This window comes from Urocampus carinirostris, chromosome 10, assembly GCF_059441175.1.
Source record: "Urocampus carinirostris isolate Australia breed hairy pipefish chromosome 10, RoL_Ucar_1.0, whole genome shotgun sequence".
NCBI classification, from domain to species: Eukaryota; Metazoa; Chordata; class Actinopteri; order Syngnathiformes; family Syngnathidae; genus Urocampus; species Urocampus carinirostris.
The window spans coordinates 38133058-38161034 of NC_142358.1; the positions used below are offsets into that span (position 1 = coordinate 38133058).

At 38.1% G+C, this 27977-nt stretch overlaps 1 protein-coding gene and 1 long non-coding RNA gene across 3 annotated transcripts in view; one reads left to right on the forward strand and one right to left on the reverse strand.

The window, feature by feature from the left end:
• LOC148358872 (uncharacterized) overlaps positions 1-27977 on the forward strand; it is a 288823-nt gene that overhangs the window by 37775 nt on the left and 223071 nt on the right. The window lies entirely within an intron of this gene.
• Positions 154-27806, reverse strand: samd4b (sterile alpha motif domain containing 4B). Of its 2 annotated transcripts, none has more exons than XM_088345437.1 (13): positions 27561-27806; positions 23610-24101; positions 22884-23324; positions 22529-22765; positions 22342-22451; positions 19050-19136; positions 18659-18920; positions 16235-16320; positions 13930-14045; positions 13644-13842; positions 13407-13533; positions 8124-8207; positions 154-8026 (listed from the first exon to the last, which is right to left on the reverse strand). In XM_088345437.1, the coding sequence occupies exons 2-13, from the start codon at positions 23803-23805 to the stop codon at positions 7998-8000; spliced, it is 1974 nt and encodes a 657-aa protein (XP_088201563.1). In that variant the 5' UTR covers positions 23806-24101; positions 27561-27806; the 3' UTR covers positions 154-7997. The 2 variants fall into 2 exon arrangements, with proteins under 2 accessions (XP_088201563.1, XP_088201561.1); XM_088345435.1 differs by having other exon boundaries at positions 22848-23324.

Consider the following 27977-nt stretch of genomic DNA (forward strand, 5'->3'; position numbering starts at 1 on the left):
GTGGTTATCCACCCAACCGATTTCTAAAATAAACACAGATTCACTTTACTTTCAAAAAGTTTTTTTAAAAAAAAGTCTTTCTTTACTTCTTACGCCAAACCCACAAAAAAACCTTAAACACCCAGATAAAAAGACACAAAGACAAAACAGCAATTCTGTTGCAAAAAAAAAGAAACAACTGAACCTCTTTATTTGGATTTCCAATGATCTGACGGATGCTGCACTTCGGACCATTCACAAATCGGACTTAGTTTTAAAAAAACAACGACAAACAGAATAAGAAAACACGACAGAATAAACAAAAGCAAGCAACGGATGCACAGGATTTTCATCAATCGTTAGAACATGTCTGCTAAGTCTTCTTGTGTTAAGACAAAAAGCAGCGAAACCCGGTGGTGTTGAAATTCGTCCGTCAAGCTTGGCAGGGAAATTAAGGATTTCGTTGTGACGGTAGGCTTAATGGAGAACCGATCCTGACATAAATAAATAAATGTTATGATATTTAAATACCTACAAATATAATGATAATTAAACTCATATTTTCTTCATACTTAAATGTGACATAAATGCAAGGTTGGGTAGGGTTACTTTAACTTGATTACTTTCAATGACTTTTGGATGACTCCAATACCAAATATGCTAATAAAAGACAAAAGAAACTAAATATGAATAAGATTATGACTCACAACACGTGGTAAGCTCTCTCTCCTGGCTTTGATCTCTTTGATCTCCGGCAAAACTAACATCAAATGCGACAGAAACAAAATGAAAATAAATCCAAACAGCTTGCCAACATCATTTTTGCCAATCCATGTATTCCGTTACTCCCCAAAACTGCACAAAATGGAGTCATTTTATTCATATTTAGTTTCTTTTGTCTTTTATTAGCATATTTGCTATTGGAGTAATCCAAAAGTAATCAAAAGTAATCAAGTTAAAGTAACCCTACCCAACCCTGCATAAATGCAATGCATTCTTACATTTGTGCATTTTGTCATTTATTTGTGTAGTCGTTTATTCGGGGAATTATTTTGACGTGCATTTGTCATCGATTTTTTTGAGCATTTTGTCACATATTTCGTTGAGTAGTTTGCTACATATTTTGACATTTATTTTGTCAGTTTTGACTGAAAAACTGACAAAATAAATGTCAAAATACGTCAGCAGAAGTAAATGGAAGGAGACCAAGAGGAGGGCATGGCTGGATGGTGTATTGAGTGCACTGGAGGAAAGTGATTTAAATGTAATGGAAGCTAGAGCTCTTGTTGGTGATAGGAATGAGTGGAGAGGTGTTGTGAAATGATGGTAGGATAGGTTCTAAGGGATGGGCAGGGCACCTTTATGATACGGCAGGGGTAAACCAGTGAAAGCTGTCGGGCCCTGCTGTGTTGTGTCAGCCTGACCAGAGAGACATGGGCGCTTTCTCGTGTCCCGTTTCATCTGGAGGGACGAAAGCATGACTGACTTGGGTGCCGAGGTGCTTAACTTGTTTGGGTTGGCCATGGTCACATTTTTTGTTTGGTTTTTGTGTATGTGTTTGTCTTGCTGTCGGTCACCCCTCTCGAAGGATATGACCAGGGTAGATAGATAGAATTTTGTCAGTTTGTTATTTATTATGTCATGTACGTGGCACGTTCGCCTAACACGCGAAAGGTTCCCGGTTCAAGATCGGGTGGAATCATATGTTGGTCTGGAAGGAGGGATGGGTGCCACCAGTGCATGCCCAAGACACACCACAGGAAATGGTGCCCCTACGACCCGTGTGGCCCAGGGATCCAACCAACCAACTAGTGTCTTGTAATGTGTCGTTCATGTTGTTTATTTTGTGGCGCATTTTGTTAGTCACTTTGTCGCACATTTGATGGTTTTGTCATCGACTTTTCTCATTGACTTTTGTTGTCGCATTTTCTCGCATATTTTGTTGAGTAATTGGTCTAGTTTATTGACATGAATTTTGCCATTTGTCAGTTTGTCGTTTATCATGTCATGTATAATGACTTTTATTTTGACATTCATTTTGTCATTTTTTATGTTGCGCATCTCTCTTAGACTTTGGTCGTGGATTTCGTTGGCGCATTTTCTTGCATATTTTGTTGAGTAATTTGTCTAGTATGACATGAATTTTTTCTTTGTGTCATTTATTATGTCCTGTATATTGTTGTGTATTCTTTCATGTATTTTGCCAGTTTGTCACATTTTTTGTTGTTTATTCTGACGTGTACTTTATCCGTTCTTTTGTCTATTTTGTGGCGCATTTTGTTGCGCACTTTTTTGCGCATTTGTCATTGATTTTTTTAATTGACGTTTGTCGTAGATTTATTTCGCGGAATTTGTCTCTTATTGTGATGTAAACTTCGTAATTTATTATGAAATGATGAAATGATCTGCATTTATATAGCGCTTTTCAAGTCAATGACTTCCCAAAGCACTTTACAATGTGCTCCACATTTCCCAATAGCAGCCATGTAAGGCGCTAACCTGCTTATTGGGGGTGTTAGGGGCTCAGTGTCTTACCCAAGGACACTTCGACATGTAACACGGATGAGCCGAGATTCGAACTGGGATCCCTTGATCCCAAGACGAGCGCTCTACCTCCTGAGCTACTGTCGCCCCATGTCATGTATATTGACATGTACTGTCAGTTTTGGCATGTCATTTTTTTATGTTTTCGTTTAATTTTTCGTATATTTTGACATTTAGTTTTTCGCGTATTTTGTTGTTTATTTTGACATGTATTTTGTCATTTATTTTATCAGTTAGTCGTGTATTTGGGCCTGCGTTGTTATTTATTTTAGAGTAATTTGTTGTGCACTAGGAAGAGTATTTTGTCATGCATTTGCGACTCAACAACGAAATTGTACTCAAATGAAAGGGCTTGTCGAACAGGCTGAGCTTTTCACCTATTGGTTGATCAACAACATTGTGTTGAGACAAAATGCGGAAAAAAATAAATGAATAAATTGATGTCAAAATGCATGAATAACCAAATTTCGATGACCGATACGTCACATATGTAGTTATCACACGATTTATTTTTGTTTCCATTCATTTAATTGGCATATATTTGTAGGTATTTTTACATTTACTTCTACGTATGAGATGATCGGTCCTCCATAATGGCGCTAGTGCAGCGATACAGGAACCGTTTTAGTTGTGGGAAAAATACAAGCTAAAGTTTCACATTAGGCAATTTTCAATTAGGCAAAATTGCAAAAAGGACCCAAGTTGAACTGTTGTGTTGATGAAATTGTTGGTCACCTTGGTACCTTTGTATGGATCCTGCCATATGTAAAAATAAATGTAAAATTAGATACCAAAATCTGGGGTCTGCAACCAACGGCTCTAGAGCCAAATGTGGCTATTTAGCGTTGCCCTATGAGATATTTTGGAAAATGGAAAAAGATAGGGGAGGGAAATATATGTGTGTGTGTGCGTGTCTATATTGTCATTTGTATTGGTTTCCTTTAGTATACGTATTAATTATTCAAAGACTAACTTCTCGAATAAATCACCTTTTATTTTAATAATACATTTTTATCAGGCTTTCAATTTTTTTTGCAACTCCAGAAATGGTTTTTGGTCAAATATGGCTTCTTTATTTTTTAGGTTGCCAACCCCTGACCTAAATGAACACTTAATCATTTAATACCTAAATATATGACATAAAAGCAATTTATTCATTTTTTTCCTGCAACTTGTTTTTTATTTTCTGCATTATTTTTTTTCCAGTACCCATTCTGTCAGTTTTCTTTTATCCTGTCAGTTTGTTTTTTTGTGTATTTTGTCCTGTGTTTTTGTCATGTACTTTGTAATTTTGTCATGTATTTTATTGTGTATTTCGTCATTTAATTGGTCACCAATTTTGTCGTGCATTTTGTTTGTCATTTATTCATTTTGGTATTTAATCTGTTGTGTATATTTGCCAGTTTGTCATGTATTTCATCATGCATTCTATTGTGTATTTTGTAATTGAATTTGTCACCAATTTTGCCATGCATTCTCTGATGTGTTTTGTCATTAATTCATTTTGGTATCTAATTTTGTCATGCATTTTGAAATGTATTTTAACATTTCTTTGAACACGTCTTTTGTTGTGTATTTTTTTCAGTTGGTTGTGTCGTGCATTTTGTCATGTCGTGTATTACCACGTGTAAATATACGCCAAAATAAAAAGGCATACCGTCGTAGATGGGAGGATAGATGACAAAATGCAAGACAAAATACATGACAAATTAACAATAATAAATGACAAAATGCATAAATGAATCAATTGCGTATTTGTAGTATTTTAAGTACAGTATTACTGGATTTATCTATATGGCATATATTTGTAGGTATTTATGTATTTATAAAATTATTTCTACATATGGCAGAATCGGTTCTCCGTACTTATGTTGAACTTCAAACAAAAAATACAGCACCAAAATTAGGTCAAAGCGTACAGTATTGTAAAGTTTTTTTGGTTCCGAGTCAAATAGCTCCCCATCCCCGCCCTAGCACAGAAATGCACAACCTGGAAGTGCATCGCTGCAATGTAAACATGGAGTACTCCTTGGCCTTGTAGTGTTTTACCCATTACTCATCGAGCAAAGCTCAGAAAAGCGTCGCCACGCTGCGCTGCGGCGTCATGGCGACGCAAAACAACAGTACCGTACTTTACCGCAGCGGAAAAAAAGGACAATCCGAGCCACATGTCACACGAGTCCGAGAAAAAGTCATCCGTCTTTGTTGAGGTCCTTGTCGGGCACAAGTGTGATGCTTTTTCATTTTTTCAATGAGTCAGATGTATCCAAGAGCCTGCTCTGAAGAAAACCATGACTGCATTAAAACTCGGCACCTTGAAGCCAACATCCATAGAAACGCAAAAAAAAGTCAGTTAGGGGGTTGATGTTATTTTCTTAACATAATACGAAGTGGGGGTTATCTTAGAAAGATGCAAACAGGCATTATAAAGACACACACACACACACAACTTTAGTTGCAAGATGACCGCTCGCCATGACGTCCTTTTTTATACAACAGTGCTGAATTAGTGTTTCAAAAAACATGCGATTATAAAAAGCAGAAAATATCAATAACAAGGGAGAATTCAAATAAAATGTTAAAAAACAGGTTGGTGCATACAGTGGAACCTCCAAAGCTGGACTACAGATAAAATTTGATTTTTCTTCTACATTTGTCATAACCCTACAACACAGGAACGTGACTAGCTGGTTAGTATATAATAATAGTAAATTATATGATTCAAAGCGCAATAAAAATGAAATCTGTCTAATGTAAAAATAATAAGTAGCTGAAGTTATACAACCATAAAACCTGAGGAGTCCTACCGATGGTTAAACTAGCTGGAAGTTATTGTTTTCATTTGCAGTTTATTGCATCTAACAAGTACTGTATGTGGAAATAAAAAAATACTACTGTAAAATTAGAACAATAAATCGGAAGCATGATTTATTGGGCAGCCGATATTAGCTTGGAAGATCGCAGATATTCATTTCCTGTTATCCTTGTGTTGTAAAATTAATTACAGTAAGACAATTCGTTATTAAAGAATAAAGATACCAAAAGACACCAAAAATTATTTTCATTCACCACATATCGTAAAGGGAGTGTCAAACTCGGTACCCTGATTCAATCAGCGGCCATTAAAGTACTTAAGAAAATTAATTTCGGAATGACAAATTGTCACGAAAAAAAGGTTATTATATAACATTTTTATAATGCGATCCCAAAAAAATGTGTGGTTCCAAACCCAGAGCCCGAAGATTGTGGATATTGTTTGCCTATTGTTCCTGTGTTGAAGAGTTAAATACAGTATAACTTGTTCTAAAATAACTGAAATACCAAAATACCCCCAAGTTACTTGTATCACATCTGAATTTTTGTAATCATCCATAAAAAATGTTTGGATCATTTGATCTTTGTCAACCATCATTTTTTGTTCATAAGTCATGATTTTTGGAATTGTTCATTGCCTTTTTCCCAATTTTCTAGCAGATTATGAAATCAGAATAACTTTGCATTCAACATTTGAGGTTCCACTATACAACGATCTTTTCCTATGACCGTGTGGGCGCCGCCGCCGAATCAAAACTCCCGAGAAAGAAACCGAACAAACAAAACGAGCCAAAAGAGACCATATCAAAAAACGTGCATGCACCTCCGCTCTGCCACATTCCAAGACAGACGCCGGGGTTAGAAGACCGCTTCTCTTGTTTATTTATTCTTCTTCTTTTTTAAAAAAAAGCAATTCAACACTGACACCACACAGTAATGTCGAGTTTACTGAAACACAGGCTCTAACGGAAAAATACGGACATCTTGGAGCACCTTGGAAACGTATGAGTCATCAAATTGTCACTAGTGAGGTAAAAAGGTGCGCTCGGGGGCCAAAAATTGAATTATTTGGACGTGGCGATTGTCAAAACTAAGTTATCTGTCGTTACAGATAATTTTGTGTACGCTGTAAACAAATTTTTTGACCCTATTGGTAGAAATTGTTAGTCTATTAGAATGTATTTAACTTGTTTTATTTGAGGAGTCATACTAAAAATGGGTGATATTGTCTACAACAGCAGACTGTATGCTAAATTTAAGCATTTCTTTAATGTTGGTAGAAAATAGTTATTCAAATGATAAAGATCCTTTATTCAAAGAAAGTTTTACTTAATATGACTAAATGTTCCACTATAGCAGAATGTTTTCCCATTGTATGTATTTTTCTAATATTGGTAGGAACAAATTGAATAAAAATGGTCAATTTTTAAAGAAAAATCACACATCAAATGAGGTAGATGTTCTACTATTGGTGAGTGTTTTGCTCGTTTTAAGTATTTCTTATAACAAAGTTGAAGGGGTAGGATTAGAAAAGCATAAGCTTCTTCCTACCCCTTTCAAATCCTTGTTTTGTTTTAGTTTTTCTCATGTTTGAAATAAAGATTTTTTTCATAGATTTCCATTTAAATGATACATACTGATTAAAATCATCTGCCAATTGGGTAAAAACACATTTTTTACAGTGTATGTGCAGTAATGCCCAACCGTTGACACAAGTTTATTCCGCGCCATGAGAATCCGTAGCAACTCTTAATGTTTATTTCTACAAAAAATTACTACAACCTCGTAGCTCAGTCAGTTAACTGTTTTGATTTGCCAACAAATTGCTATTCTGCGGCTGTAATTTGGATGTGGAACCTGGGAACTGCATTTCAAATCAACTCTTGTGCAAATAATCCAACCTTCGGCCGACCCTCGCTCCTCAGTACGATAATTCATCATCATAGTGGGAAGTTGACAGAAAACAAATCTATAGATACAACGGAGGCAAAGCGTCTTTCGGCTGCTTTTTAAAGAATCGTTCCCGGGTTACCCATTAACTGGACAAGCCTTCTCTTTGGCTTTAGTGGAGCGGAGACGTCTTTAGGATGGAACGCTTGAAATAATAAAGGCGAGGCCTACCAATAAGTCGCATGTGCGTCCTTTGAGTTGCTCGCAGAGGACAGGTAGGAGACTTTAGTCGCCGTTTTAACAAAAAGGGCGAGGAAACCTTTTCAGACGCCTTTCGGGGTCTTGTAAGTGTCTTCTTTAGCCAATTACAGTCTAGTGCCGTTTGTATAAAAGTGCCTTACATCTGGCCAATATACACGGGAGGCGGTGCAGGTCTGCGAGGAATAAGGGGCAAAAAATAGGTAGAACTCATAAAAGGGCCATTTTTATAGACAGCACCAATTCATTTCTCTTTTACGATCACGCCATGTTACCGTCCTGCAAGTAACACGGGCGTCAACCTTTCCACCTTTCCTGCATTATAATAGTTTTCTGTATTCCATCTTTTTTTCCAATAATAAACTTATTGTATATAATAAAGTACAAAAATATTAGAGAACATATACACAGTTTTTGTCATTATGTAGTGGCTGCATTGCCTGGTTTGCTCGAGCGTACGTTATCTTTGTGCTGGGTGATTTTTTTTTTTTCCTTTTTCGCTTTTCTTCTTTTCATATCGTTGATGTCCGGTCAGTTCCGTCTGATGCAGAGATAAGAACATGTCAAGACATTATATTCTTACCTGTATTCTATTTGGGCCGAGTGAAGCTATCGTGAAAGCGAGGAAACACATTTACCTCCTAAGGCGTGCTCTGTCATACTGAGGCACAGCGACTCCAGCGTGGGGTTGATCTCTAAGTCAGCGCCTGGAACTTGGATATCTAACAAGAAAATGAGAAAGAGAGAAGCACATTTTTAAACAATTGAGTTGAAATTAAGAGTTGCTTTATAATGTAGAAAAGGTGCTATACGACTACAATTGTGTTGAAAAAAATGCTGTGACAAGGCTCGAGATGTCTCAACTCTAATCCAGACTATTTTTGTGTATTGACATTAGACACGATAAGGTAGAACCTTACTCAAACCAGGGCCATTTTTTTAGCACCATGTTGAAACCTTACTTCTCCCCCCCCTGTTCCGCTTCATCCCACACTCGTATTAGTATTAGAAAAATCCTTATTGTCATGAATAACAAGGTAGGGAAAATTGTTTACAACTGAATTAGACATCTCACTGCAAGATAGTAAAGACTTAAAAGAGAAAAAAAAACAAAAAAATAATGCCAGGATAAATAGGCAAAAAATATTATGAGGTAGGTCTTGGAGACTGGTTTAAGTTGTAAGTGCAGTTAATTTAAAAATAGTGCAACAACATGCCAAAATAAGTCAATATATAACATGAATAACCATATTTTCTACACACAGGCAAAATATACCTTATTTATTTGTATATTACACGCACCATTAAGTTTTTTTAATCTCATCATCACACTATTTTTACTCAAGACAAATATTAATTCCATTGTGCATTTCACACCATACAATGACAATAAATCAGTTTCTATTCTATTCAAGTCAAATTTATTTATATAGCCCTTAATCACAAAAATGTCTCAACGGACTGCACAGGATTACAATGACAAAATTACCTGATCTTAAACCAATTCTACTCTATCTATTCTATTCTAAGCATTGAAAGTAACAAATGTTGCTTAATACGTGTGGCAACGATTGAAAACATTGGTTGACAACGTAAACTATAAACAGGATACCAACATGAAATTTACAATGCATTCATTTAATGTCCTTATTCAAGTCCGATTAGTCATCAGATGTACCTAAGAGTAGTTTTACTTAGTGTGCTTTTTTTCACGTTTATTTATATCTTTCGGGATGACTTTCTGTTCTCTCCATTCTCTGACATTTATCTTTGGTAACTATAATTAGTGTGGACATAACATAAAGTGTATTGCTTTTTCACAATTCATCTACAGTATATCACCAGTGGTCCAATGGTTAGGATTGTGTGCTCTCACTGCCATAACCCTGGTACGATTCTCGTTGCATCAAATGTTTTGAGATAGTCAGCGCTATTTTTTTGACGGATCAATCATTGCACAAATAAACCTAATGGAAGTATAAAGCACACCCAAACTTTGAGTTCTTAGTACTTATAAAAAAAAATACAGTATATTTTTTGCAAGGTGTTGATGGCCCTGGGCAAAAAAATACTCTACCATACTGTGCCCAGTTGCTTACAAAATATACGTCATCACCTTGGTTCACGTGAGAATAAGAACATGCCATTATAGCCAGGCGCTTCTTTTGTCAGCATGGCAGCACTATGGAGAGTAAACTTGACAAAGCGGTCGCAAAAAAAGAACACCACACTATAAGGCACAATGGATTATAAAGCGTTAACTTCTGTGATGAAAGCAAATGTAATTGATTTTAATCTGATGAGAAGCATAATGTTCGACACAAAGCGTGTAAAAAAGAGTCAGTGAAAGGTAAAGGAAATGTCACTGTTTGGGGCATGTTTTCTGCAGCAGCTACCTGGTCGAGTGAATGTAAATGTGTATCAGAACCTTCTTCAACAGCACATGGTTCCTTTGAATTAATGGCATGACTTTCCCAAATTCCTGATCTTAACCCAATAGAGAACCTCTGGAAAATCCTTAGTAACAAAGTAATGGTCAAGAAACCATCTACAATCACTGAACTGTGGAGGAGGCTGGAAGAAGAATGGACCAAATTCACACCAGAAACTAGGGCTATCATGTAGCCGCAGATGTGCTGAAGTCATTCACAGCAGAGAACTGCACACTTCTTATTATCGTAATTGCGGACTGTTGTATTCTTCAGATTTTCAGAATTTTGATCAGTGTGTTCTCTAAATTTGATCGATATTGTTCTCCGAACAATATTTTTGGGGTGAAATGCCTTTCATCATTTTGTGAAAAAAATTGTTGTAGTACCATGATATTGACACACTATAATGTAATTTAGCTGTGGAACAGTGAAGATGGTATTTTCAAAATTCATTATTTTATAAAAGTTGCTCTCTAATTTTGATCTCCAGTGTACATACCTTAAACTAAATGTGATCAAGCAAAATAAATATATCTTAATCAATAGGAATTTATATTCATTAAAATGACCCCTACAACAAAGCCAATCATTATACAAGGGTATAAAAGTATCTATCCTAATATTCTATAATAACCTTTTTTCATTTAATTGTTTTCTGTCAAGTCTTATATTACATGTTTATCCTGAGGTGACACGTCAACTATATTGTTATCAAGTACAATTAAGACGGTCTTTTTCTATTTGATTCTATAGTAATACAAACATACTGTACACAATATCATCATAATTCATTTAAATGTGTTTTAATAAATATGTAAAGATTCGTGCATAAATTCATCAATTTCAATTAAAAAAATTGTTCATGTTGGAATGTTGAAATCTGTGCTACACTCCCTCCATTTAACAAGACATGGAGAGTTGCATCTTGGTGTAAACAATCTGGCACATTCAGCGAGACACACAAGCACTCATATGCCAGATGCTGAAGTTCTCGTTTAATGGTCTTGTCTCGTTGTAACATAATCAACGCTAACCTTTTCTGCGACACATCCCTTCGTGTAGGAAAATAGTTTGTTTCTGCTTACCACCCACAATGGAACACAAATTCCACTGCTGGCTGTCATTGGATAAAGCTTTTTGGCCATGATTATCGCGTGAAAAGCTTTAGTGTGAAAACTGTAAAAGTGCTAAGCAATAAATGTCGGGTGAAAATAAGCATATTCCCTTTCACAGATGAACGTGTAAAAATACAGATACTGTGATTCAGAAAACAGTGACTAGAAGAGTTTACCGACCAAAAGTGCAAGTGGTTGCAGCCTTCTATGGTGGTAATATTTCCTCATCTTTATTGAGCCAAAGCACATATTTTATATTAGAAAGTAAATCTCCCAAGGCTCCGACAGACATAAATGGGGCAAAAAGTACACATACAGCACTGTAAAAACTCGGGCTTTAAAAAAAAAATGGTACAGAAACGAGGTGGGGAAGTTGAATTTTACTCCCAAACGAGATAAAGACCAATAGGCGTCTTGTATTAAAGATATAAAACTTAGGGATTTTGACTTTTTCAAAGTTAACCTTTCAGGGTCTAATCCACGTTTCCTCAATAAATACGAAACTGACAACAAGCAACACTTAAATCTACCACTGTCTTAGCATTTTGGTCAATTCGCTAGGGCTGCAAGATTTTGGGGGAAAAAACCTAATTGCGATTTGCGGGACCAGTATTGCAATTTTGATGTGATTTTTGATTTTAAAAGGAAAGTGCATTTTCCTAGGTTAGTGTTTTTTGTCCGTACTCAACCCTTAGATGCATGAACTACCAGTACATACATTCTTCCAGGAATGGGGTCAATTATTAGTGGGGAAAAAAATAGAAATACTAATGGCATCATGTCACACATATGTTTTATGAGGAATACTTAGAATATAACAGTATTACAACTTTTTTAAAGATTTTAAAGAATAACAACGCATGGGGTCATTTTTGATCCCTCCATTTTTGCATTCAAAGGTTAATACTAATGACATGGTTTAAGCTGCCTGGGAGAAGTCAAACTGTTAAGAGGCCAAGAGGTGTCTGTATGTCACCAGTCACTGGTCCTTTTGGAGTCTCCAAATGGCCACTTTTAAATTTGCCAAGACATACCCTTGGAAAAATGTGTTAAATACTCATGTTTAGTTTTTTAATGTGATCAATTTTGAGTTAAGGCTTCATGCATTTGTCCTAGCTGTTTTCCAGCTAAGATGCCAATGCTACACTCATCTTGCATGTAAATGCAAAAAAATTCAAGTGGGAATAAAAGCGTACAATTTCTTTGTGTTCCATCTTAGATTGCTCGTGTCAGTAGCACTTGCAGTAATTGTTTCAGTTGGGGACAAAACTTCAGAGTGTTGTTATCTTTTAAAAGAGACCAAAACCGGGGTCGGGATCGTATGGCTCGCTGGCCAGAATTGGCTCTTTTCATGTGTACATCTGGTTCGGAGATATAATAATAATAATAATATAATAATAATTTCCTTGTATTGTCATTCTGTGTAACAATGTACACAGAACGAAATGTCGATTGCACCTGACCCGTTGTAGCGAGCCGATGCAGCCGCAGCCAACAGAGGGCGCCGCCGACCACTTTTTAAGTCTTAGGAATGACTCGGCCGGGGCGCGAACCACCGACCTCCCAGTCTCAAAGCGGGCGCCTTACCATCTAGGCTACTGAGAATCAAAGGCCGTAGCAATGTTCGCTGTGTATTTCCAGTTTGAGTTTTAGTATGCGAGGTTGAAGCAAAACGGTAAGCCAATCGTTCAGTCCAAAATATATAGTGCTAAGTTTCAACTACAGTTGACACACACGAGGTTACACTAAAAGGCCACGTTTTGGCTGTATATGAAAGTTCTCTATCAACATTCACTGTGGAGGCACTTTATGATGAAAGGCCACTTTACAAACTGTAAACACCGGAAAACCCATACCAAACACCCAGAGCAATTTAATTAGGTGAGCCGTCACATACAGTAGCTTCACCTCTACTGTATTATTCCCTATCCTTCACATTTGCTGTAATTAGTGAAATTAAGAAATCATTATTTACGACGAAAATTTAAATCAAAATGAGCCTCAATGAGTATGTGCTGGAAGGTGATAAATTTAAAGAGATGTATTTGTTGATATGGAACACAACCTTTGGCATTATTATTTCATAGATTTTATCAAATCATCAAACATCACACAGTGAAATAAAATGTGCTGAAGAATGGATTGAATAAAAAATATTTTGCTTTTGTAGCTCTTTGAGTCAAAAAGGTTCTGGACCCAATTTACACGCTGCATTTTATGGTCGACAAAAATCATAAAATAGCTTAATCGATGCGTACACAACAGCACCTAACACCGGACGGTATCACGGTTACGGGCAATGATGTTAGGAAAAGTCTACAAGAAGAAATTAACGAATGTGTGTTAGGTGTGGATAGGAAAAAATTAACAGTACCCTGGTGCTGGAACATGAGCATGGTTTGCGGGGAGGTGTGGACAGGAAGCGAATGAGTCCGCTGCACAGAGCTGCGACTTTGACTTGGCATGCTGTTACTTCCTCCCGGGTTGGCAAACCACAGGCTCTAAAAATAAAAAAGACAAATTCGACAGAATCAAGTCAGGAAATTGATTTGGCGCAGTTGTCAAAGCGAAACAAAAACAACAGGTTGCATGTAGGCCCTGTTGCACTGACTTGACGACCCTGGCCTGCTAGCGAAGGATTTGTTAGCGTGTGGCGAGGAGAGACGCCACTGATTCCACTGGGACTAAGGAGACCTATGCGCCCCGCCTGAAGACCACGGGGTGTTATCTGGAACTGTCTCTGGCCTCTCCGGCCCACGCCTCCGCTCACAGAGCCCGCTGTGGGGAGGGAGTTAGACCCGTAGGCCCAGCTGCAGCAGGCACAGAAAACAGGTGGAAAGGAAATAAACCAGGAGAAATCTATATTGACTTGATGTGGACATCAAAAGGCAGCTCACCCTTTCTGCCTGTACACGGGCATGTCCAGCATGGCTTTCCGGGGGACCAGGCGGATCAGTTTGAGAACCTGCTGCTTCCAAGAAACAAGGCGTTTCTTGTGGGTTTCTGTGAATGCCTTAAAGTATAAAAAGACAGCACCGCCTTATAAAACATTTCAAGAAATTTCGACCTGGCAACAATAGGGCAGCAGCTTTTTTAATAGTCGAGTGGATTTTTTTTTTCTCTCTTAAATTTAGCATGAAGTTAATTTAATTATATGGAACTGATAGTAGAAAAGAAAAATAGGTACAATGAAAAATACATTTTATTTAATATATATATATTTTTTAAATCTGAAACTCAATCCATGAACATAAATCCATGAATAAATGTCGGTCCAATTTTAGGGACAGGCACATAAATAATAAATTAAAATCAAGGGTATATCTTAAGCCCTGTGAACCAAAAAAAGGCTCATTTAACAGTTTGAAATCCAACAGTTTTAACAATTGTCATTTGTTAAGTTTTAATACGGACGTTTGTTCCTCAAATTGCTTGCATTTACATTCAAAAACACTTGTCAAGCACAGTCTGGCATGTCACTCACAGCAAAATATACGCGTGCGTAAAAAATGTGCAATCATGTCATCAACACAGTATTGGCTTGAACATTACTTGAATGTTATGGATGTGAGTCAGACTCCAGTACATTCAACTGTTGGAAGTGCTTTTTAAAAGTTAGTGTGCCCCCCGGCTACTACCATGATCCGCACGGTCTGCTTTGCAAACTTTGCATGTTGTCTTTTTATTCAATGTATACAGGCTAAAATACTCCGAATCTTTAGAAGTTATGGTACTCATACTTGATTTCTGTGTGTTACCACTCATCAGACTCTCATCAGAGATACTATTCATGTCGCGGTTCCTCGGTCTGTTGATAAAATGTGTCTGTCGACAATGAATTTCATTCGCAATTATTTCCTTTACCTTTTTTTTGTCAATAGCATCAACTAAACTTAGCAGCCGTAATCAACAAAGATGCGTCATATTTCCTGCTTTCGTCGCAATCATGTCATGAATAAACAATCTTAGATTAAGGTCAAGCATATTCAAATACTGCTCTAAACATTGATGCTAATATTCTCCTCATATGGCCTGGACACAAGCAGCTGCGTGCACACTGCTAATAAGTGATTAACAAAGTAATGCTAGAGTTAGAGAGGTTCTGGAACCAGTGGCTTGCCAGCCATATATGGCTCTTTTTATGACTCTGAGATAAAACAGTTGTCCAATTTTGAAGTATATTGCTTCCTGCAGAGCCAATTGTCTCACATGCAAAGCCGAGACAAAACTGATGCACGGAGGTTCAGTATATATAGGAAACATTCCCAACAGGAGAGGTGTCAAACCAACAGACCTTGTTGTGGCTGTCAATCACTAATTATACCTTTAAATGGAACCTAATTAAACAATCTATGTTTATTGTTGAAACACTTTATGATGAAAAGCCACAGAACAAACATTAACCCAAAACAAACGTTTTTCCTCGAAGCTCTAGCAAAGCACCCACAGCAATTTGATTGGGTGAGCGGTAGGAATGGGCGGAGCTATACACAGAACGGGACGTGTGTACGCCATCCGCACTAAAGGTAAATACGTTAGTATCCACATTTGCAGTATTTTGTGACATTTTTACAAATAAACTTTGCTTGCACTTAGTTTGGAAACCATTATTTAGGACAAAAATAAGCCTCAACACTCTAAAGTAACTGCGAGATGGAGACAAATTTTAAGTGGTACATAGGTATTATTATGGGACACAGGCTCTGGCATAATCATTATGTCATAGATGTTATCAAATCATCCAACATCACAGAGGAAAATAAAATAGGCTAGGAATGAGCTGGTTTGGCGGTTTTGTTGAAGTTTGTCTTAAAATACATTGAGTGGCTCTCTCAAAAATAATAAAAAATAAAAATATTTTTGCATTGACGGCTCTTTGGATCAAAGATTTTCCTGACCCCTGAATTAGAGGATTTTTCTATCACATTACCAAATAACATTCCATGTAAACACAATGGGCCTGAAACAGACAAGGACAATGCCACTACCCCACAAGTCAGTTCTCGCAAACGACTTATTGTTACCAACCATCCTTTTATGACATCTTTGTCCTTGTTCATGCAGCATTTTTCTATAACAGCGTAATTTTGTCTTGAACTCATTCACTGCTATAATAATGCCTGCCCTCCATTTGCATTGTAGTCAATAATCACACATCTGCTCCGAGCCGCAATTAGCTGAAAATGCATCAAATACACTCACCTCATGCACTAAACACTTCTCAATGAGCTGGAGATAGCAGCTAATATTCTCCTCATCTGGCCTGGACACAAGCAGCTGCGTGCACACTGCAACAAAAGAAGCCAGCCTGTTCATAGGGAATGTTCACAGAATGCTGTCAAGGACATTAAATACCGTATTATGTAATACATTCAAGCTAGAAAAAGGCACCATAGTGCACATGCCTTTTGTTACCAACTTTTTGGACTATCAAGACCACCGGAATACCCCCAAATTCAAAAGTGTGCCTCATAATCCAACCTTACAGACTAGAAATGTTGTAAATAAAATTGGAAATGTATAATTACAAAAAATGGTAACGATTTATGAATGAATCGATTAATATAAAGCTTTATGGTCGATGAAAAGCTCTAAGAAATGTTTTAATTTCATGTGCCTTTTAGCCCAGTGCCACTTATATATGGAAACATTTTAAATTTTGAAGGTGTACTTTACAGCCTATGGCGCTTATAGTCGGGAAAACACAATAGGTTATTGTTAAAATCCTAGACAATAACTATCAGTACTTTTTCGGCTATACGGTGCACTCAAAAGCCCCATTGGCCAGGAATTCGAACGTGTGTATTGTGTACAGAAACAATTGTAAAATCCTATCAGTATTATTATATTTGTGTAGTCAGTCGATATTAATTGCTAAACATAATAGCATAACAATTGTGGCAACGTGGATAGCAAACAAAGAGCGACGATTACTGGTGCCAAATCAGAACCACTTGGGCTCTAGGGACATAGATAATGTAGGAAAAGGCAATAGTTTTTATCTCATCATCACACTATTTTAGTTACGTAACAGATACAAATGTTAGATGAATTAAATAAAAAGAGTGGTTGAAAAAACGCTGTTGAATTTTGTTCCACTTTTGTTCAGTTCAAACGAAGCACTGTGACAAAAATTGTTGCATTCGTGCGTTTATTTTTATCTTTCAGGATGGGCGAATTACTTGCCGCATTGTCTGTCTATTTATTCAGTTTAGAATCTCGAAAGCTTCTTTAAGGCACTGTGAGTCTGCAAAACGATACCTTATTTCAGTGGTCCCCAAACTTTTGTGTACTATGGACTGGTTTAATATTCAGGGATCAGAATGGAGATTTTCATTTTCAGCTGAAATAGCCAGGGTCCAGGGGCCGCAGGCCCCGGCCAGGTCCAGGGCGGAGCCCGGTGGGGGGCCAACAGCATTTATCTTATTTGCTATGTGAAAATTGCACTAGAATGAATTAAATCCAACAAAACAGAAACCATGTATTTTTTTCAGTTTTAAGATGTTTAAAACAATTGGGGGATTACAATGTTACAACCATCACCATTGTTGTTGTGTTTTGATGATGAAGATGGACCTTGTATTTAGCTGCTAATCAACAATATATATGAAAATATATACATTAATAACCATTCATCATTAATTTGAAAATAGAATGCACAAACTGAACATGCTTAAAGAAAATACATGTCAGTCTGTGACAGTCTTCTCCAGCCATGACCACTTAAATTTATTCTTGATTCCTTTATCAATCTCGGAGACAAAAGCCTCGTCTTCTTTTCTTAGTATTTTCATATTTACTTTTTCAAACACTCATTTCACCGTTTGAAAAGACCGAAAGGAGCGCCATGTTTGAGAAAGCCAATGCTCTGAACAAAAGCTCCGCTGATTGGTTATCAGCGAACCTATCGACCAATGGTAGGAGTCGATCTATTTGTTGTGTGTTATAGATCTAATGCGCTGCGCTTCTTTTTGCCGATTTTTCTCGCGATCTCTAACTGCTAACTTGGGGTGATGAAACAATCACGTATCATACCTCACCCCCCCAAAATATTTTCTCATCGAATTTAGACGATTTACGGGAATGACCTTTGGAGTTCAAAAACAGCGGAAATCCGCGGATCCGCGGAAAATTCTGATCCCTGAATATTCTCACAGTACGACCCAACAATAACATCAGCTACGTGTTATCGTGTCTAAAAAAGTATGATGACATCACAGCTAATGCCTTTTCATGTGTTATCTGTACCCCTAGTAGTCGAGTGAACAGGATCCAGTGCTTACTCTGCCACAATCCGTGCTTGAATTTCTTTGCATCCAATATTACAATTATGATCAGCGATCAATCAATGCACAAATATGGTCCTTATTTGTTTTATTGCCATCACAGTTCTTACTGTAGTCTTAAGCCAATGCAACTTAACTTATAGTTTGGTGCGCCTTATATATGGAAAAAAATATCACAAAAAAAACATATTTGGGAATAAGGTATTTGAATAGAAATGAGAGCAGCTGCAGGTGTTTGTTCGCTCATTTAGATGAAAAAAAACAGGACACTCAATCATTTAAAAAAACACTTTAAGAAATTGTAGAAACATGTCTCAGTCACAAATAAAGCCTTTCTCACCTTTGCCCATGACACGAGTAAACTGTCCAGCAACATCGCCATCAGAGATGGGCGTGGCAGAGGAGTCTCCATCGCATGCCGGCGTGCTGTGCGAATGAAATCCCTCGGAGTTCGCCTCTTTATCAGTTGCCGACTTTGTCGCCTCTTGAGCAGCACTAGCAGGCTCAATGTGTGTCAATGTGCTATAGGCCTTGATGGGCGTGATGATGATCTGCTGCAGTTCCTGCAGAGCATTGCGCAGGTTTCCTCCTTCTAAAATATCCTGCAGGAGGTGAGCACATTATTTGTAAGTCAAATGAGTCGGAGAATTGACAAAAATATACACAACAACCCAGAAAATTACAGAGGAATTTCCTGACTGAGCTAAACAGACTCATGTTTTGTAAATTACCTTTTCCAAAGACTTAAGGACACTCTGCCGCTCACGCAGTTTTTGGATGCTCAAGGCAATTTTATGCCGCGCTCCCTTGGTGACGTTCTAAAGAGAAAAGAGATAACAAGGAGGCATGTAAGGCAGAGGTGTCATTCCTTGCCTCAGCCATTTTAAATGTTACTACTTAACAAAACATCATTGAATGTTTCATTAAAGCCAAGAGGCATGGACAACACGAGTGCTGTTGCGACGTGACTGGTAGCATACATTGTTTAATTTCACGCCTCATTGAAAGGTGATGCATTATCATGAGGATTAAGGACACAAGTGTTTACCAGTGATGAGACGGGACGGATATATTGATCCATGCAGTTTCTATAGCTCGTCTTTGTAGAGCCACAAATTGTCTGACACTCACACGGAAGGACAATTTGAAGTTAATTTTAAAGACAATTTAGAACTCAAACTATCATATCCTAAATTTGTTGCTGAGAATCTGTCTCTGTTATGTGCTCAATATAAAGCACACAGATGGAATCTTTTTAATCTACATCCGGTTACATTGACAGCATTCTATTGTTATTTACTGATTAGTTGTTGGTCCTTGAAAGCAACACACGAGTAAACAAATATTTCTGATTCCCTCTTGATGTAGCTATTTCATCAGACCATTTTTTGTACAGTTAGAAATTAAGAGTTATTTCCAACTAATAATTATTATTTTAACATCTAGAAATTTCGATTTTTGACTAATACACAATACTCATAATTCCTCTGCTCATTAGTTGTCATTCCAGTTTAGTTTGTATGAGTTGGTGCGCATGAGTGTATTTCAAGTAGTAACACATATCTAAAGGTCGTTTATGGGTTCTTTGTGCATGTCCTCCTTGCATAAGCCTGGTGCTGTATGGTCCCTTCAGTTTTAATTATTTGCTGCCATCTTGTGGCATGTTAGGGAACGTTCACCTTCTAAGGAGTGGTCTGTTATTTGCTACGTCTATTTTGGGTTTAAATGAATCAAGAAAAGTTCAAGGTAAAAGCACAATTTTAAAATGTTGGTTCTTGTGGAAGCAGAGGGCCATCCAAAGTTTTGGATCTGATTTTTCTGTATTTTGCAGACTATAAGGAAAACCCAAGACCAGGCATTGCCCAGAATGTTTGCCTTATAATCCAGTGCAACTTGTATACAAATCATATTAGAAATGTTATCGATCAGTCGATAAATCACTGACCACAACTGCATAAGAATGGTGGCATAAGAGGGGGGGTTTTAAGGGTTATTGTTCTATCTTCGTTATTCATTATCCATTATCCGTTATCGGTCAGTTCATAATACGCTACAAAGCCTAGGAGCCGGGACACTTACTCTCAGCCAAAAGGCCAAGCTAAGGTCCTAGCCCTAAAGCCTTGCCGCGATCATTGCGAATGCACCGTTCCCGGAGGTACTGCAATGCCGGGCCGATGCGTGGAGTGGACAGAGCAAGCTCTTATTAGCGCCAACTTCTATACATAAGACAACTATGGAAAAAGACAACACATCAAAAAAGGAATCAAGTATTATTCCATTACCACACTACTTGTAGTCACGGTTACAGATGTTTAAGAAACAAGAAAACAAAAAGTTTTTAAACATCGAATAAAACTTTGTTTCAATTTTTTCCAGCTGAAACAAAGCATTGTAACTAACAAACATTTGGAATATGTGCGGCAATGCATTTTCTTTCAGGATGACTGACTTACTTCCCAAAATGCCTTTTTCTTCATTCAGTTCAGAACCTAAAGACTTTGCTAGTCAGCGATAAAATTCTGTATTTCAGTGGTCGATATTCTCATGGCTCGGCCTATAAACAACATAAAAAATGTGGTACCATGACTAAAAGTATTGTGATAATGAGATAACGCCTTTTCATGCGTCGTCCGTATCCCTAGTGGTTTAATAGATGGATAGGATCAGTCACTCTTGCCGCGATATGGGTTCGATTCCCCATGCTTCCAATTTTGGTCAATTGCAATCAGTGATATATTCCATCTGTTCAATAAATACTCAAATACACAGGGATCAGAATGGAGATTTTCATTTTCAGCTGAAATAGCCAGGGTCCAGGGCGGAGCCCGGTGGGGGGCTCAGGGGGGCAAAGCCCCCCTGAAGTCAACAGCATTTATCTTATTTGCTATGTGAAAATTGCACTAGAATGAATTAAATCCAACAAAACAGAAACCATGTATTATATATATATATATATATATATATATATATATATATATAAATTAAAAAAATAATAATATATTGACATTAAAAGCATTCGTAATATTGAACATGATCATGATGATACAAAATAATCTATTTTAATCATGTTTATAACAAATTTTAGATTTTGTTTATCCTGTTCTAAATATTGTATAAACACAAAAGATAAAATCATTTCATAAATAAATAGATTTATAAATACCTCAGATTGGGATTTTCTGTCACACAGGGGAACCAGTGGTTGACTGCTGCTAGTATTTGAAGTGGAAGGATTTGAAACGGCCAATAATGTTGAACCGGTGGCTGCCGATTTTAAATGCGGATCCGAGTGCATAATTTGATCGCCGGCAAGCTATTTTTGCTTTGTGCTTGTTCATTTTAGCATGATCGATCCGTGCCACACAACCTCGCGTACCATAATTGATCAGATCGACACAGTATAGACACTTTGCTTTCCCTGGAACATCACACTTTGCGATGAACCGGCTCAAAGTTTCTGTAACTTCCTCGATCTTTGCGCCGATTTTAACGTTTACTGTGACAGTCTTCTCCAGCCATGACCACTTAAATTTATTCTCGATTCCTTTATCAATCTCGGAGACAAAAGCCTCGTCTTCTTTTCTTAGTATTTTCATATTTACTTTTTCAAACACTCATTTCACTGTTTGAAAAGACCGGAAGGAGCGCCATGTTTGAGAAAGCCAATGCTCTGAACAAAAGCTCCGCTGATTGGTTATCAGCGAACCAATGGTCTAAATGCTAACTTGGGGTGATGAAACAGTCACGTATCATACCTCACCCCCCCCAAAATATTTTCTCATCGAATTTAGACGATTTACGGGAATGACCTTTGGGGTTCAAAAACAGCGGAAATCCGCGGATCCGCGGAAAATTCTGATCCCTGAATACAACCTTGGCCCTAACTGTAGTGCGCCTTATAGTGCAGCCCATCTTTTACATAAAAAAAAGTAAAGGTCCGTCTACTATTCCGTTGCACCGTACAGTGTAAAAAATAAAGTTATCCTCATTGGGTCTTTGTGTAGCTAGACAAGTGTTACAAACCTGATTTTCCAAATGATGCTCAGTGATAATCATCATCTCCTCATAGGTCATTTGGGAAAAAAGGGACGCGTACTTGTGAAGACGGAGACTCTTCAACCACGCGGGAACATCTGCGACAAATCACCATAGGGCGAAAAGAGAGTTTGTTTTAACTGCTACAGTGGCAAACATCAAAGTGTCCACTGACCTTTCATGCCACTGCCATCCTCCTGGAAAGTGTTGCGTGCAGAGCCCTGCTCTTCTGTCTGTTCACTCCCCGAGGAGGCCACACTGCTCTGCGGCGAGAGTGGTGCGTGGTCAGATGGGAGGAAACCCTGCCGGCCTCCCATGTCATCCTGACTGAGCCACTCGGAGCTGCATGTCTGCAGACTGGGGGGCATGACAGGCTTCTTCAGGGGGCTGGGCTGCATTTGCCCGCCAAGTCCTGGAAATTAAACATTAGGAGAAAAATAAGTGCAACCTTTTCTGTGGTGTTTATAGTTTCACAGAGTGACCTAAAAATAAACCTGTGTTATTGCTGTTGACAGGAGAGGACAATCCACCTGGAAAAGCCATGTGGCCGTTCTGGCCCGCAGGAGACGTGCTGGTCGAGACGGACTTGTCCTGCCAGGCGTGGCCCGGTTCAAGTGTCTCAGCCGAGCTGGGCCACTCGTCCGAGCCCTGGCGCGGATGGTACGGGCTGGGTGGCGCTCGTGTGGACGGCGTATAGCCACCCGATAGGTGTTCTTCTAAGTGGTTGAGCCACATAGCCAGGGACGTACGGTCCTCCAGCGTGGTGGCGGGGTGGATAAGTGCGTAGGACAGTAGCTGTCTGCTCTCCTCCACAAACAAGCTACTCTCAATGGTGTGACTCAACACCTTCTGCAGCAGCTTCATGTACTCACATTTGGCCTCGCTGTTACGTGGCTGCAGCAAAGGCAGATGGGACAAGAGCAAGGACACTACTTTCTCCTTGGGTTCTTGATGCCACTGGTTAACTATGGCTGGGGACAGAAGACATCTAATCAGTGCTAGGTATATATTATTTTAAAGCAACATCGTGGATGTGAAAGGTAAGCTCTAAAGATGCTCCAAGACCTATCCTTTTCAGTGCATTTTTTTACTGTTCTTCAGCAAAACCACACGATACAGCTAATAAGCTTCCAAGTAAATATTTATTTTAATTGGAATGAATGGAAAGAGAAATGTACCTTTCATTTGAACAAAATTGTCACTAGTATTACACAGCAGACATCAATTTACCAAAACAGAAATAAAATATCCTCTACCTGCATTGTTGGCTTCTGATTCCAGGATGTGGATTTCTGTGCAGTCAGCCAACCAGTGTTCAAGGCAAATGTGCAGAAAACGAGCTTGGGTCCGGGACACTCTTTTGAGAAGCGACAATAACGCTACAGTCTGTTCGCACTCGTTCCAACCCTTGAACCAGTCCGTGAGTATTCCGACCTGGTCTCTGAACATCATGGCGTGCCTCCTTTTTTAGGTGAGGAGTTGGGGAACGTATGGATGAGGTAAAGGGGTAGGGACAAGGGGCAACAGGGTGGGGAAGCAAACTCCTCAGGGAGAGACAGGGAGAGTCTTTTCCCCAGACGCAAACGTAGAGACCCTCACATGGTTCAGGTGCAGCAAAACATGATGGGAAAACGTTGATGGTGCGCTGTGTTGACTGCTTGAGGGATTCCTTGGACAAAAGATCCACAGAGACAGGGTCCAAAGTGATTGTAGAGTCACTCTTGCATGCTCACGATCACATTGGGATACTTGGAAAACAAAACAACAAAGTCAGGAATAGCAGTCTTGGGCTTGTGAATTAATTTGACTTTTTTTCTAACTTTAAAAATAAATCTGTTCAGCCAATCTTATTGGTGCCAGTACTTCTTAGAATGTTTAAATCCTTGTATCGATGCCACAAAAATAGCGAGTGTTTTTTAAAATAAAGTTTCAGGGCTTTGTTTTGAAGTCTCCGCGTGAAATATGTTTTCAGAATTAAACAATGAAAATAATTCAAGACTTTCACAAGATGGGTTGCTGTTTTAGCATTTAGTGCCCCCACACAAATGGCACAAAATAACCACAAAGTGTGCCAATATTTTGGTACGCCTGTATCCGGCTGTCGGAAGTGGTCAGTTGCTACATTGAAGTAAGATAATGCAGATTGAGCATGCATTTTAACCATTATCTACATCTGTACATTTGGCGTTTTGGATTGTTGGGTGGGAATCAAGGAGGGGTTTTATTGTCTTATTTTAGACTGATTGTTTTTATACAGCAATACCTCAATACCATATACTATCATTTAATAATCGATTAGTTGTCAATCAAAAAGTTGTTGCACTTCAAATTGTATCTCTTTTGATATCTGATAGCAGGACAGGAAATATCCAATACTTGGATGCATCAAAATTCTGAATGGAATGATTCTGAATCCGTTTATAAATTTTGATTATTTAAATATGTCAAATACAGATTAAAAACACACGGTTAAAAGTAAGGCTGAACTTTAGCATTATTCTGTTTTCCTTTCGGGGAACTTCAGTCGGACTCGGATTAACAAAACAAAAATAGCACCTAGTGTCTTTGCATAAATATTAACACAGTTCAGCTTTATTCTATATTAAACACAACATTCTAAAGTTCTGATTTCCAAACTCAGAGAAAAAGTTCACAGTCTATAGGGAAAAAAAGCACCAGGATTGATATTATTGGCTTTATCTGTAAGTAAATTTTTGCCCATAACATAACAGCAATCTCTTCCATTCCAAATGTATAAAAAGGATTTGTGGTGTGTTTCCTCAAGTTTACAGTTTAGTAGAGAATAATTAATTGCTTGTATGTGTTCATACTGGCATGTGGCATCATAGTGTGGTACGCTTGTAGCACAGAAGCAGACAGAAAAAGCTCACAAACGTAAACACAGCCCAGAAAATCACTGGTTGTTTCTTGCCCTGTAGGGGAAACATTGCTAAATTGCAATATCACAGCAGGCTCCAAAACATTTTAAAGGCCTCCTTTCACCCTGGCCTTCCCCTCTTTTACCTGCTGTCTCTGTGGCAGACTCTCATGACCCCTAAAAACAAGGACTAACTCGGACTCGAGGAAAGTTTTTTCCTCTCGGCCATTACCATTTTTAACACTTTTAAACAAGCAAACACAACTGTGGAAAAAAACATCTTACCCATGTATTGAGAAATTAATGTTCAGATTTATTTGTTTTTCTTCTTTCTCCACACCTTATCACTCATTAATTATGGGTCCGGTAGTTGTACCTAACCGATGTGTTGCAACAAGTGACGTGGGTAGTTATTAGGTGACTAAACCCCCAATTCCATCCCCTAATGTCAAGCACCAAGTGGGGAGGCAATGAGTGCCACTGTTCTAAGTCGTGACTTGGTATTCAAAGAATAGATATGACCTGGCCGAGGCTCGAACCGGCAACCTCCCATTCTCGAGGTGGGCGCCTTACCCAAGGACCTCGAGCTAATATATTTTAGTCCTTATATATTTTGAAACTATTGCTGCTCATGTCATTGCAGTTTTCTGATGCACTCACAACTTAGGCCACCCTACAAGAACTATCTTGTAAATATTGCCCGTCAAGATATTCTTTCCTATTATCTTATTTATTTATTACATGTTAATCATAGAGTGTCATGTCTAATCTCGTAAAAAAAAAAATTCACTACATTGTTATAAATGACATTCAAGACAATTCTAATGTTGTAACCTTATCAGGAAGGGAACTTTAAATAAATCATCAAAAACTTTTCAAGGGTAATAATGAACAGTAATTATTATTGAGCAGTTTTTTTTCTTTATTAAATCTTTGTCTTAGACACCCAATGTAGAGCTAACTTAGTTCCTAAAACACATGGCTGGTTGTTTAGGATGTCAAAAATCTTTTGTGAGGGGGAAATATATGGAAAATATTGTGATTGACCTAATTGTTCAACTGCCACTTGTCGTAATTAAAAAATTATAAAGTAATTTGAAATTAATTTGGATAAATCGTCTTCCGCAGGTTCGAGAGTGTTCTCCATCCGGGCCCGGTGCTGTGGAATGCTCTCCCCCCTGAGATCCGATCTGCAACCTCAGTGGAAATGTTTACATCTAAACTTAAAACACACTTCTATTCTATAGCATATGAATAACCTATATTTTATGTTGACAATATCTGTGTATTAATTGCCCTCATGTAGGTTTTAGATCAGGGGAAGGTGTCATAATAGTCTGGTTTGCAATAATCTGTGGTCTGTGCAGCCCTTTGAGACTCTTTGTGATTAAGGGCTATACAAATAAACATGAATTGACTTGACTTAAAATGATTTCATGAAATACCATTAATTTATCGATTTATTTTTTGGGATTTAAAATACATTAAAAAAAACATTCCACTAGCCTCGATATTGTTATTACTATTACCTGAAAGTATATCTTTGCACCGAAACAACGCCGTTCCAAAATAAAGGATCAGTGATGCATTAAATTGTGCATGCTTACTATGTTTTCGTACTGAGACTCAATGCTAAATCTATTCCACCCTGGTCATCCTGGAAGGGGGATTACCACTTGTGAGGCCCCTTCTCAAGGTTTCTTTTTTCCTCACGCTGAGGTTTTGGGTTTTCCTTGCCCGCATGTTGGTTTAAGATCACGCAATCGTGTCATTGTAATCTTTTGCAGTCCTTTGAGACATTTTTGTGATTAAGGGCTATACAAATAAATGTGACTTGACAGTATAGAACACGCTTGTATCATGGGAAGGGGACCCTCAACAAATGATCGCATCCTAAATCGTGTTGAGAAGGGAAATGTGATGATTTTCCTGTTATAAATGAGCAGGATCATGGGTTTGTCTTAATTACACATTGAAGAGTTAAGTTAGTTCCTCCCATACCCGGCTACTCATTTAGCATGTCAAAAACTCACTCATCACTTCAAAGCACCTGTAACATTAAATATCAATACAACAAAGAACACACCCTAAGGTGCTTTTGATCAACATTACGTTACCCGGAAGTGAAAATATTATTTTTAGACGATTATTAAGCTAGCTATTGCTAGCAAACTCGGCCTTGCTAGTGATGGGGAGGGATTTGTGTTTTGTTACGCTGTTGCTTCTCTCTTAAAACACTTCGACAGCGCAGCCACGTTAAATAAGTTCACAGAGAGAACTCTGGTGTTATTATATGAAAATATAATACTGGAAAATGAAGGTCGCTCACCTTTAAGGTTTCTTCGGTGCTTTTAGCGGGCTAAGGCTAACGCGTTAGCACATAGCATAGCGCTCTTAGCTTAGCAAGTTTAGCTAGCAATAATGTTGTCTCAGCTGCGACAGGCGTTCATTCCAGTTTTCCGTTGTCGGGTCTATGACAAAGAATTCCCCGCAGTGCAACCGATAAAGGGAAAAAAATGAAGAGAAAATGTGTTTATTTCGATAGTAGACGCCCGGTGAAAAAATGTACTCTGATTTTTTTGGGGAAGGGGGAGAGTTGACGTAAGCGTACGTCACGCATCTGACGTCATACGCCTGGACGATGCGTAATGTTTTAAATTGTACAATTTAGAGAAAAAATAAATATAAGAATGACGTAAATAATGATAACTTAACTGAAAAATGTTCAAAAAAAATAAGCAAATTA